Here is a 13,217-nt window from a genome sequence, read left to right on the forward strand (position 1 = left end):
ATCTAGAGCGCTGAGCGAGCGCTGGGTTGCCGTGACAACCTGCGCTGCAGCCCGGCAGCTCGACGGCACACGACACGCAGAGGAGCGAGAGGTTTGCTCTCGTTGATCTCCCAGAGTGTCGGGCAGACCCGCGGCTGTGCTTTTACACACAAGCGGCAGCTGGCCAACAACAGAGGGGACTCAAGCTTGCCGGAGAAAGAAGAGTCACGACCGGCGTGTCGACGTGATCATGTTCTCATATGAAAACATGAAACACCCACGAACATCGTTTCAGCACGCGCCCAGACATGTGAAACAGTGATCGTGGCCGTCAGTGAGGACAGGAACGACCGCATCCAGAAACACAAGTAGGATGTCATCTTTAAAAAGACGCAAATCTACTTGTGTAAGCTCTTTCAGGGATTTTACTCTTTTAAAAGTGCTGAAGCACGCAGGGGAACGGCCGCCGCAACACAGACAGGGATTGTGTGCAGCCTGTCGTGTGCTCTCTCTCTTTGAAGGCGCTCACTCTTACCAGCCGTAAAAACGGCTTTTCAGCGCTCAAAAGCGCACCGTACCGGCCGTGAGAACAGCCTTCTGATGCTGTCAAACAGCTATTTGCTCAAAAACGGCAAACGAAACAAAAACAGAAAAAGAGAGGACTTCGACCCCGCTGCTGTGCTGTTCGCCCGCACTCGGAAAAAAAGAGAAGTTCAACCAAAAAGCTTGACTCGTCTTCTAGCAGACACTCGCTTGCAGAGAACAGGAACAAACACCGTTCGGTTCCGAAGCGAAAAGCTGAAGATGCAACGCACCTGCTGCTCATTATATACCCGTGCTGCGAGGCGAGCAGCTGATGCATATGATTGCATGCCAATGTGCATTGGCTCGTTTTAGTTACACTCGAAGTAGATTGGCCTCTCTAGCGAGATTCCTATTCGTCGGTCTGTCCGACGTACGTCGAACGTGACCGACTGAATGGGAACAATAGAAGCAGTTAAGCCAACAAAAGGGTAACAATATGTAAGTCTCAGTTAGTCTAGCACAGTACATGTGGAAAGTTTTTTTTTTATATATATAAATAGAAAAAACAGCATAGAAATGGAATAGAAAATGTTAGTATTAATGGGTCAAGTGTTGATGAAAGAGACTGGAAACTGGTTTCAAAGTGCAAGTTTTTGAAAATGATACTGTTAAAGGTGCCCTAGAACTTCTTTTTAAAAGATGTAATATAAGTCTAAGGTGTCCCCTCAATGTGTCTGTGAAGTTTCAGCTCAAAATACCCCATAGATTTTTTTTAATTCATTTTTTAACTGCCTATTTTGGGGCATCATTAACTATGCACCAATATATAGGTTGCGGCCCCTTTAAATCTCCCGCTCCCCCTCCCCCGGAGCTCGCGCTTGCCTTGAACAGCATAAACACAGTTTACACAGCTAATATAACCCTCAAAATGGATCTTTACAAGATGTTCGTCATGCATGCTGCTTGCATACATTGGATCATGTAAGTATAGTATTTATTTGGATGTATTACATTTGATTCTGAATGAGTTTGAGGCTATGCTGCGTGGCTAAAGCTAACATTACACACTGTTGGAGAGATTTATAAAGAATGAAGTTGTGTTTATGAATTATACAGACTGCAAGTGTTTAAAAATGAAAATAGCGACGGCTCTCTTGTCTCTGTGAATACAGTAATAAACGATGGTAACTTTAACCACATTTAACAGTACATTAGCAACGTGCTAACGAAACATTTAGAAAGACAATTCACAAATATCACTAAAAATATCATGATATCATGGATCATGTCAGTTATTATTGCTCCATCTGCCATTTTTCGCTATTGTTCTTGCTTGCTTACCTAGTCTGATGATTCAGCTGTGCACATCCAGACGTTCTGCCCTTGTCTAATGGCTTGATCATGGGCTGGCATATGCAAATATTGGGGGCGTACATATTAATGACCCCGACTGTTACGTAACAGTCTGTGTTATGTTGAGATTCGCCTGTTCTTCGGAGGTCTTTTAAACAAATGAGATTTATATAAGAAGGAGGAAACAATGGTGTTTGAAACTCAGTGTATGTCTTTTCCATGTACTGAACTCTTGTTATTCAACTATGCCAATATAAATTCAATATTTAATTCTAGGGCACCTTTAATACATGTACTGTTGATACATGTAAATTACAAAAATGGGAATTTGTGACAACGGTGACATTATGCACTTACATATTACGTGTTCTATCTATTATAGCCACGTGGTTTTCTTTACAAACAGACAGCACCAACTACTGGCCTGGCATGCATAATACAGCATCATTTTCGTGGATTTATGTGAATGGGGATCGTTTTGATAATGTTGTTGTCCGTACGCGAAAAACGTAAAGGTAAAACTTTTCTGTTTTTAGTACATTGTTGTTGTGTAAACGTACCCTAATATGCTGTTTACCTTTGTGACAACTGACCCAATATAGTTTGACAACACTGATAATAGCTTTTAGACTTTAAGGTTTTTACTTGAAAATTTACTTTAAAAACTGAACCTTACCCTGAGAAATATTCAGTGGAGTAAGAAGTGACAAATTGGCCTTCCCTATGACGTAGTATAGCTCTCTCAAATCAAGCATACGCAACTGAACTATTCCCTTCATAAAATCATTATTTTCAAGATCACCAGAGGTATTTATTAACTCCGAACACATAAAGACTACAAACACAGTCTGTTTTAAAACTCTGCATTTCCTGGGGCACATACACCAAACCCACAATACATACATGAAACTTGAAGATCTATGTCTGCAATAGTTCCACTGACCTGGAGGCTACCACAGAACTGGTAGAGGGAGTTATCAGCCGGGTTGAGTTGGTTGATGTGTGTCGCCGGCTCTATAGCATTAGGCGATTTTTCTTGATCTCTGGCCCGCTGGGATGGTGTTGTCATAGAGGCAGTGGTTTGCACTGGGGGCATCGGCTGCCACACGCTCACATCAGTCCCATTTCCAAACGCCTGGATCGCATTGCCTACATACAAAGAACAAAGATAGTATATACCTCCTATTAAAAGAGAGATATGAAATATTCAATAATTAACTGTCAGGCCAATACAGACACAAGATAAACTCTGTGGACAGGTTTTGCCTCCTGTCTGCTGTCAACGTGATAGTCTGGGAGATGTTTACTATAAAATCAGAGTGCCATGACTGTTTATTAGTATTTCAAATGTGTTCGACTGTAAATCAATGCCTAAATACTGGAATTCATTTACATATTTATGTGCATGCTGTATGTGCATGTAGCACAGGTTTCTCTAAATATATCAAATAATATATATGCATAGAAAATGAACTGATGGATGCTAAATAATGAAACCGTGGGCATGAAAAATTGCCCTGTATAATGACAGGTGATGTTTATATGTTTCTGATTTCCTACATGAAAAGCATCTGCATAATGACCATCAGCTTGATCTCTCTTTCTCTGAGATTTATAATCAATGATTTAACAGAAGGACCAGCAGTGTGTACCATTCAGTATATGACAGAGTGACTGCAAGGACAGATATTAACATAGTTAATAGATAATGTGCTGTTTGCTTTGAGTGCTTGTGTCATAGACCAGAAATGATGCATATTTGCCTCTCCACATATGAAAGACTGGAAATGACTTGGATTTGCCCCAACTCTTAGTTTGGGCCTTCCCCCCTTACGGAACAAAAATATATTGGAATATACTGCAAAATATAATGCAATAAATCACATAATACATTTCCATATATGGGAAACTAATGCTTATATTTTTCAATAAGCTGCAATCTATGAATTGACCATGTATGGCTATAAATTGATACATATAAAATATGTATAAATGAAGACAAAAATAGCATTACATTCATAAAGTTTTATCCTTATTGTGTACATATATTGCACATACATGTTCCCATATAAATGTGAATGTATTGTACACACATATATACACACTTTCATGGAATGAGTTACAATCAGTGGTTACAACAGACTTCTAGATCCCAGCATGCTTTGCTTCTGACTGTTAAAGGAGAGTAAATGTTTAAATGAAGTGCTATTTCATGTGTTTTGCTCAATATTGATATAGGGGGAGATCTGTTAGTATTTAAAGTGTATTATTTTGTAATTTAAAAGGTTTTCTGGTATGTGTGAGTTTTTGGGGGTTACCATTGTGCTGAAGAGTACAGTCTATGGTTAGGTTTATGATTGGCTGAACACCGTTAAGACTATAATAAATTTATTTAAAAAGTAACGGCTGTGCACACTATACAGTGATAGTCTCTTTGGTAGAAACGTTAGTACATGCAGGTGTGCTTTTGTTAACTAACTTGAAAATATGAAACATTTAAAATGTAAAGAATTATAAAATATAAGAAATGTGTTACGTAATATACAGTGGGTACGGAAAGTATTCAGACCCCCTTAAATTTTTCACTCTTTGTTATATTGCAGCCATTTGCTAAAATCATTTAAGTTCATTTTTTTCCTCATTAATGTACACACAGCACCCCATATTGACAGAAAAACACAGAATTGTTGACATTTTTGCAGATTTATTAAAAAAGAAAAACTGAAATATCACATGGTCCTAAGTATTCAGACCCTTTGCTGTGACACTCATATATTTAACTCAGGTGCTGTCCATTTCTTCTGATCATCCTTGAGATGGTTCTACACCTTCATTTGAGTCCAGCTGTGTTTGATTATACTGATTGGACTTTATTAGGAAAGCCATACACCTGTCTATGTAAGACCTTACAGCTCACAGTGCATGTCAGAGCAAATGAGAATCATGAGGTCAAAGGAACTGCCTGAAGAGCTCAGAGACAGAATTGTGGCAAGGCACAGATCTGGCCAAGGTTACAGAAACATGTCTGCTGCACTTAAGGTTCCTAAGAGCACAGTGGCCTCCATAATCCTTAAATGGAAGACGTTTGGGACGACCAGAACCCTTCCTAGAGCTGGCTGTCCGGCCAAACTGAGCTATCGGGGGAGAAGAGCCTTGGTAAGAGAGGTAAAGAAGAACCCAAAGATCACTGTGGCTGAGCTCCAGAGATGCAGTCGGGAGATGGGAGAAAGTTGTAGAAAGTCAACCATCACCAGTCGGGGCTTTATGGCAGAGTGGCCCGACGGAAGCCTCTCCTCAGTGCAAGACACATGAAAGTCCGCATGGAGTTTGCTAAAAAAACACCTGAAGGACTCCAAGATAATGTCTTGTCCTTCATGTGTCTTGCACTGAGGAGAGGCTTCCGTCAGGCCACTCTGCCATAAAGCCCCGACGGGTGGAGGGCTGCAGTGATGGTTGACTTTCTACAACTTTCTCCCATCTCCCATGAACTTAAATGATTTTAGCAAATGGCTGCAATATAACAAAGAGTGAAAAATTTAAGGGGGTCTGAATACTTTCTGTACCCACTGTATTTTACCATGTGTGTTTATACCGCATGAGTAAATATATCTGCAATATAGTATGCATGCAGTACCATATCTGATCACATATAAATCTATATATTATTATAAAATTACATACATTATGGTATATTAGTAAATATATTATAACATATTTTTCAATATATGAAAAGCAGCAATTCCTTATGTATTATTCAATGTATTGTAATATATTTACACAATATATTTTTTCTGTATATTTTCAAATATACTGTTGATGTAATATATTGATCATTCATATATGGGGAAATATATATAAGGGCCAACCCAGCCTTTCCCAGAACTAGGCTCTGCTGCCTCATTATATGGGCCTCTGACAGGCTCTTGCTCTCCCTGCCATCTCCACTGAAACAGCACAGACAGCACACTAGTCTGTGAAGAGTTTTTAATAAAAGTCCAAGTATGTTTGGTACAGTATGGGTGTTGTTGTTGTGTTGTGATGTTGTTCTTGATCAGAAATGTCCGCCCTCTCTCATAGCGCTAAGTTCTTTCTGTCGCTACGCTGCCTCTTAATGTTTTTTTTTTTCATCTCCTCCTCTAATTTTATCATACTCACATTTAAATAGTTTGAGCAAACACATGATGAATGTGTTGTTTGCTATTTTTAGATGCTTTCTCTCCATCTCTCTAGGAAATACTGGAAAAGACCCACAAGGCTCTGAGCGCTTTGATCGTTGTTTTGAGTCTATGAGCCCTGACACATTTTCTTCAGCAGATGAATCGTGTAGTTTCCTCTCATGTGCATGTCTCTCAATGAGTCATGTTCTCTGAATCCACTCTACACTCCACCAGCTGATGTCTGGAGACCTTCATATCCACAAGGTTTTATGTTTCAAAGAAAGGAAAATGTACTGCAATATCAGGCTACTGTTTACTGTTTTTGTTATTTTTTTCTGACGAAATGAAGACCAGCTTAAAATAAGCACATTTTTCTGTTGTAAATAACACTTGCATTTAGGTTTTTTCAGCAACACACATTAACGCATTGTTACAAAACTGCTGTTCTTTCTATTTGCCAAAGACTATCACAAAAATATTAAGCAGAACAACTGATGACTCAATGATAATAATAATAATAAATTATAATAACTATAAACGTTTCTTGAGCATCAAATCATCATATTAGAATGACTTCTGAAGGATCATGTGACACTGAAGACTGGAGGAATGGCTGCTTAATATTCAGCTATTACTGTTCAAAATATTACTGTCCTTTTACTTTATATTACTGCACTGTTGTATTACTGTATTTTTTGATCAAATAAATTCACCTTTGGTGAATATAAGATTATGAACTTATTTCAAAAATATTTTAAAAACTGTACCGGCAAAAAGCAAAGGTATATACTGTAGGTGAAGGTGAATATTAGAAAAAAATTAAAAAATAACATTTCCAACTTAATATATTTAATAATCTTTGAGCAATCTCACAATTCTACTCAATGCTATCTGTTCTGCTGAAGCTCTGCTCTGCTCTATCCTGTGCTGAGGACGGCGTGTTCCAAGGGCAGACAGACGCATAACGCTCAGGGGCGAGTGTAGGGTGTGAGGCCAAAGCGCTTCGTCATAGCCTTCTAAACACCCAGATACTGACGGCACTGGGAACGAACCCCCAGAACTGTCAGGATGCCTTAACACTGAAATCTGGTAATGAGACACGAGAGAATGAGGTAATGAGAAGGAGAGAGAGCAAGAGAGAGAGAGGGAAAGAAAGATAGAACAATAAAGAAGCAGTTTAACCCAGTTTAACCTCCTGAAGAGTCTCCTTCAACATCCCCTCAAAGCCCTCAGCACTAAAAGAAACAAATCAAATTAAGCTCAGACTGCTCATAGATACACTCTTCCTACAGTGAATCCACCATGCCCTATTGCCAGTCTGATTTGAAGATCTGAAGATCTGATTTTGAAGATCTAAACTATTTGCTGTCTTTAGTGCGATGGTTTAGAGAACGATTTTGACTGGTCACAAATTCTTACATTTATCATCATTTTTAATCACCTTTTTTGCCTTCACTACTTCATTCATTGTAAATGGTCCTGATGTCAAACAGTTTGTTGTGTGCATTTTTAAAAGTTCAAATATTCCATGTAGACTCTTGTTACGTCATAGTACACGCATCCTTGTAAATGTGTTGTGTCCTTGAGCCTGTTGTGTCTCTCTATTTTGTTTCGGCTCAGGGTGAGAAATTAAAGTTAGTTCACCCAAAAATATATCTAATGATGGGCGATTTCAAAACACTGCTTCATGGAGCTTTGAAGCTTTACAAATCTTTTGTTTTGAATCAGTGGTTCGGAGTATGTATCAAACTGCCAAAGTCACGTGATTTCAGTAAACGAGGCTTCGTTACGGCATAAGTGTTTCGAAATTTCAATGGTTCACCACTGGGGCGTGTGACTTTGGCAGTTTGATACACGCTCCAAACCACTGATTCAAAACAAACATTTGTAAAGCTTCAAAGCTTCATGATGCAGTGTTTTGAAATCACCCATCACTAGATATGGTGCACAAAAAGTAGTCTTTAGTAGCTTTCTGGGCATCTGAAAGTGTCAATTATCTTGCTGGCAATAGAGGCCTCACTGAGCCATCGGATTTTTTGAAAAATATCTTAATCTGTGTTCCAAAGATGAACGAAGGTCTTATGGGTGTGGAACAACATGAGGGTAAATAATTAATGACAGAATTTTCATTTTTGGGTGAACTAACCCTTTAACATTTTTGCCTACTATCCACAGTGGCTAAATGCAGAATTTTACCTACACACAATGTTAAGCAGCCATTATTTTTTTCTTTAAACAAATACATAATATTTAAGCAACAAACTACAACTACAACTGCATGCACTACATATAACTACAGTATATATTATTTAGTTTTAGATTATATTATTTAGATATTTAGAGCTCTGTTAGCAGCACAATTAATTTTGTGATTATCAAATCGCAAAGGCTGTGATTTAATGTCCAGCAAAAGAAACTTAGTTCATGTGCTTTCCAAACTTATCCCTGCATGGATCTCTTTCAGTATAAGCCCTCCCTATACTTGCACAAGCCCTCCCTGAAAGCTCGCTCTTTGCTGTTACCACTTTGTCTGTTTTCACGCTATACTATTAGTTCACAGGAACAAAAGGAAACACTTGGTGCAGTCAAGGAAGTGTAGCGAGCAAGATATGTACGGGGCAAAGGGTAAAGAAAGAAGTGCACATAATAGGAAGATGGATAGAAGGGGCTTTTTAGAGGCAGAGGTAAAAACAGGCTGACAGGCGGACAGCTAAAAGCCTTGGAAAACAACTTGCTGGAGTCTGAAGAGATGGACAGTGCAAAGGGAGAATGAGACAAATGGACAGTTGGGAGAGAGATGGCATGGTTGGAGGCACAGAGTTTAATGGAGAGAAAACAAGATAGGAAAAAAAAAAACGAACAGAAGATATTAGAAGCCTTTGTTTGACACGCAGATTGACGCATCTAGTTTATATACTATGGGGCTGTTGAATGTTTGATTCTGATTGGTTGGTCGTTTTTTTTTTTTATTTATTAAAAGCTCAGATAAGTAGTTCCAGGCAGGTCTTGACTGCATTACAGTTCCATATCAGTATGCCAAATGATTTCAGTTATTTCAAAGGTCCTTACCACCTACAACAGCAAGACACTGACCAAGCGAATATGTATATATGTATATTCACACACAATCAAGCAATCTATCAATCTCTCTCTGCATATCAAGCCTCCGTTATTAGCTCTAAAATGAAATTCTGGGATTAGCAACAGAGGCTTGGGATGAGATGGGTAAGAAATGAGTCCTACACACAAGAACATTTTAAGGACAAAAACCTGACAAATGTCTTGAAATAAAACATCTGAACAATGTCTTGAGTTGTGGTAACCGTAGTATAAGCGAAAAGCCAAATTGACTTCAGCCGATGAAACATAAGAAAAATAATGCACACCCGAGGTGTATTTATTTGCTTGGTCAGTGTCTTACATATGAGAGCTTACATATAAATGAAGCTGGATCTTTTAATTTGGCCTTACTTTCCTAAGGAGCATGCCATTTTACTACTTACACAACTCAAGTATGAGAGCATTAAATCAGCAATGTTTTAATACTTTCCTTTAGTTGGAAAAATTTCATTAGAGTTGGTAAGTTTGATTTATTTCTGTTAATCACTTTGAACGGCCCATTTCAATTAAGCATTCCAAATTAATTTAAAGATAAATTTGGCATCATCACTCAAAAAATGTTAATGAAACTCTACCTTTGTGGCAATTTACATGCTTTACAATGTTCAAGTAAAAACAAATGTAGGTAAATAATTTTATAATATAGATAAAGTGTTTTCCTCTTATTCCCATTTACAGGTTCATAATTTTGTTTATGGGGGTCTACTAGAATACGTTTACAAAATGTAATGTTCAAAAAAACAAATTTTTCTTATAATTTACATTGTTGCAGCACCTGTTTTCACGCTCTGTCTGAACGCTCTGTTTTAGTTTCGGTTTCTTTAAAACCCACCTTCCAAAAAACAAAGTCTGCGCTGATTGGTCAGCCAGCCCTGTTGTGATTAATCTCCTGCTTAGAGCATGTGTCAGAAATGTAACTGCCCTTACCATAACCAGTGAGTATCAGCTCCACAGGCTTCCCGAGGCACTGTAAACACTACTGTAACTAAGCTTACTGTGATGTCAGTTTTGCTGTATCAGTTCGAGCACAAGTTTGATAATGACAGTCATGAATAACAAGCTGATCAACATGAAACACCTTCGCAAGCACGACTTGTGCAGGACATTATCAGCCCTAACACAAAGTATACATAAATCAGTGAGTATGCCTCAGATTTTACTTTGCACAGAAGCAGAGAGAGTCAGGCCAGAGAAGTAACTCACGCAGGCAGGCGTTGTCAGTGAAGAACTCTGTGAATCTGTCGCATTCCTCTTTGCTGTTGCCACTGTTGGTGCAGTCACAGAATGGAGATACGCTGATCTTGGGTGAACGCAGATAATTTGGGGTCATCACCGTACCTGGATAACAAAAGGAGATATGTTTCTACATTCTTTAGGAATATTGTATTTTAAAAATTAAAGTATCTTTTTTTTATTTTAAAGGACTGCCTAAATATATGCTTGATGTGTGCCTTGTCATCTTAGATTAGTCGCTATTTTGTTCTCACTGAGCTTTCTTAAAAATAATTTTTTGGTGCAGTCTGCCTCATAAAAACTATACTGTGGGGATATGACACTGTTAGCCCACAAAGTGAAATAGTCTCCCACTGGTAGAACAACAACATGAGCTAATCACAGATTAATAGCTGCACTGCTGTATTCCCGTGTGTCCAGCTGCTGTTTCTGTGTAGTGCACACACGACATTGGGAAGACTTCCAGCTCAAGCAAAACACAAAGAACTAGAGAACAAACATGTTTTTACAAAGGCTTTCTCTATCTACACTATATTGCCAAAAGTTTTGGGACGCCTGCCTTTACGTGCACATGAACTTTAATGACATCCCATTCTTAATCCGTAGGGTTTAATATGGAGTTAGCCCTCCCTTTGTAGCTATAACAGCCTCAACTCTTCTGGGAAGGCTTTCCACAAGGTTTAGGAGTGTCTTTATGGGAATTTTTGACCATTCTTCTAGAAGCGCATTTGTGAGGTCAGACAGTGATGTTGGCAAGAAGGCCTGGCTCGCAGTCTCCGCTCTAATTCATCCCAAAGGTGTTCTATCGGGTTGAGGTCAGGACTATGGACCTTGGTTTGTGCACTGGTGTGCAGTCATGTTGGAACAGGAAGGGGCCATCCCCAAACTGTTCCCACAAAGTTGGGAGCATGAAATTGTCCGAAATGTCTTGGTATGCTGAAGCATTAAGAGTTCCTTTCACTGGAACTAAGGGGCCAAGCCCAACCCCTGAAAAACAACCCCACACCATAATCCCCCTCCACCAAACTTTACACTTGGCACAATGCAGTCAGCCAAGTACCATTCTCCTGGCAACCACCAAACCCAGACTCGTCCATCAGATTGCCAGACAGAGAAGTGTGATTCGTCACTCCAGAGAACACGTCTCCACTGCTCTAGAGTCCAGTGGCGGTGTGCTTTACACCACTGCATCCGACACTTTGCATTACACTTGGTGATGTAAGGCTTAGATGCAGCTGCTCGGCCATGGAAACCCATTCCATGAAGCTCTCTACGCTAATCTGAAGGCCACACAAAGTTTGGAGTTCTGTAGCTACTGACTCTGCAGAAAGTTGGTGACTTCTGCACACTGTGCACCTCAGCATGCGCTGACCCCGCTCTGTGATTTTACGTGGCCTACCACTTTGTGCCTGAGTTGATGTTGTTATGATACCACTATCACGGCAACCTATCACGGTACTACGCTTGAATTCACAGAGCTCCTGAGAGCAACCCAATGCCTAGGTGCTTGATTTTATACACCTGGGCCATGGAAGTGATTGGAACACCGGAATTCAATGATTTGGAGGGGTGTCCCAATAATTTTGGCAATATAATGTATATCTCAGTGGATTGTATGAAGAGAACTAGCAGTCACCCAGTATTAGTTAATGAGAAACTATCCCCTGGTTTCACAGGCAAGGCTAAGTTAGTCCCAGATTAAATGCATGTATGAGATGTTTTAACTGAAAGCAACTTGCACTGACAAATCTTACAATATGTCAGTGCCATTGTTTTGTCTCAAGATGCGTTTATAAAAGCTACTTAAATACCCTAACTGAACAAAGGCCTAATCCTGGCTTAGGCTAAGCCCTATCTGTGAAACTTGGCCTATATTATATATATATATATATAATAAATTAACTTCACTACTGAATTGCTACATTAATCTACACAGCAAGGAGGTAGCAATGTGTCGCTGTTTTTGAAGTAATTAAATCAAATATCAGTCACAGCTTTAACTTTTCAATACGGGCAAAAGAACATGGTATAAGCAGGATAATCCATGTCTAGCGGTGCATAAATGACTTGAACGCACTCAACAGGCTCCACTTCATGTTCTGCATTAAAATCGTTTAATGCACAACTAGCCATGGATTATCCCTTAAAAACACACATTCAAATAAATGTATTCAAGTTTCACAGCACGAAAGATACATTTATAAATGCAATGATTCTCAGATGTTTTGTATGAACTTGTTTATCCAAGTTAGAAGACAGAAGACAGACTCACCAATGAGACCAGAGTATGACAGCAAGCAGTCAGCGTAGTTCTCCTTCAGACAACCAGAAAGAGAGCGGGGCTCAGGCTGACAGTTAGTGAAGAAATCAGCCAGACGAGACCTAAAACACCACATACACACTTTATATTGCATAGTTATCACCTTTACTATCTATCCTGTCACAATCAGTACTAACAACATCACTTTATAATTAAATACTGTTCATTATAAATGAAATAAAACATATGTTGCCAAATCTGTGTTTGTAAAGCTAACGGCACCCACAGTTCTTGGCTGTTAAATGTGCTGGAAGACTCTCAGCAGCAGTCTGTCATAGTGTTAAGGATGGAGAAGGAATGTGTAAATGAATGTGCTGTGCTGTGTCTCCTAAGACACATGGTGTAGGACTAGTGTGGGATCTTTGCACAACTACAACGAAGCTCTTGGTACAGCTAGGGGCTACACCTAGCTTTAAAACGATCATGGGTACAAGAACAGGATGGATATAAAGAGAAAGACAAATAATAAGGGAAAAAAGCGACCAGAATGGAGAATGTGAACTGTACAGACCCGGAGCGCAAGTGCAAAT

General features: G+C 39.3%; 1 protein-coding gene across 2 annotated transcripts in view; it reads right to left on the reverse strand.

The window, feature by feature from the left end:
* The window catches only part of gfra1a (gdnf family receptor alpha 1a), a 101,113-nt gene that overhangs the window by 10,383 nt on the left and 77,513 nt on the right, over positions 1-13,217 (reverse strand). For both annotated transcript variants that reach the window (XM_048204642.1, XM_048204643.1), the window contains 3 exons: positions 12,640-12,749; positions 10,338-10,472; positions 2,801-3,006 (listed from right to left, as the gene is read on the reverse strand). In XM_048204642.1, the coding sequence (XP_048060599.1) occupies positions 2,801-3,006; positions 10,338-10,472; positions 12,640-12,749 (451 nt within the window). The remainder of the gene's footprint in view (positions 1-2,800; positions 3,007-10,337; positions 10,473-12,639; positions 12,750-13,217) is intronic.

This window comes from Megalobrama amblycephala, linkage group LG10 (genome assembly GCF_018812025.1).
Source record: "Megalobrama amblycephala isolate DHTTF-2021 linkage group LG10, ASM1881202v1, whole genome shotgun sequence".
Classification (NCBI taxonomy): Eukaryota; Metazoa; Chordata; class Actinopteri; order Cypriniformes; family Xenocyprididae; genus Megalobrama; species Megalobrama amblycephala.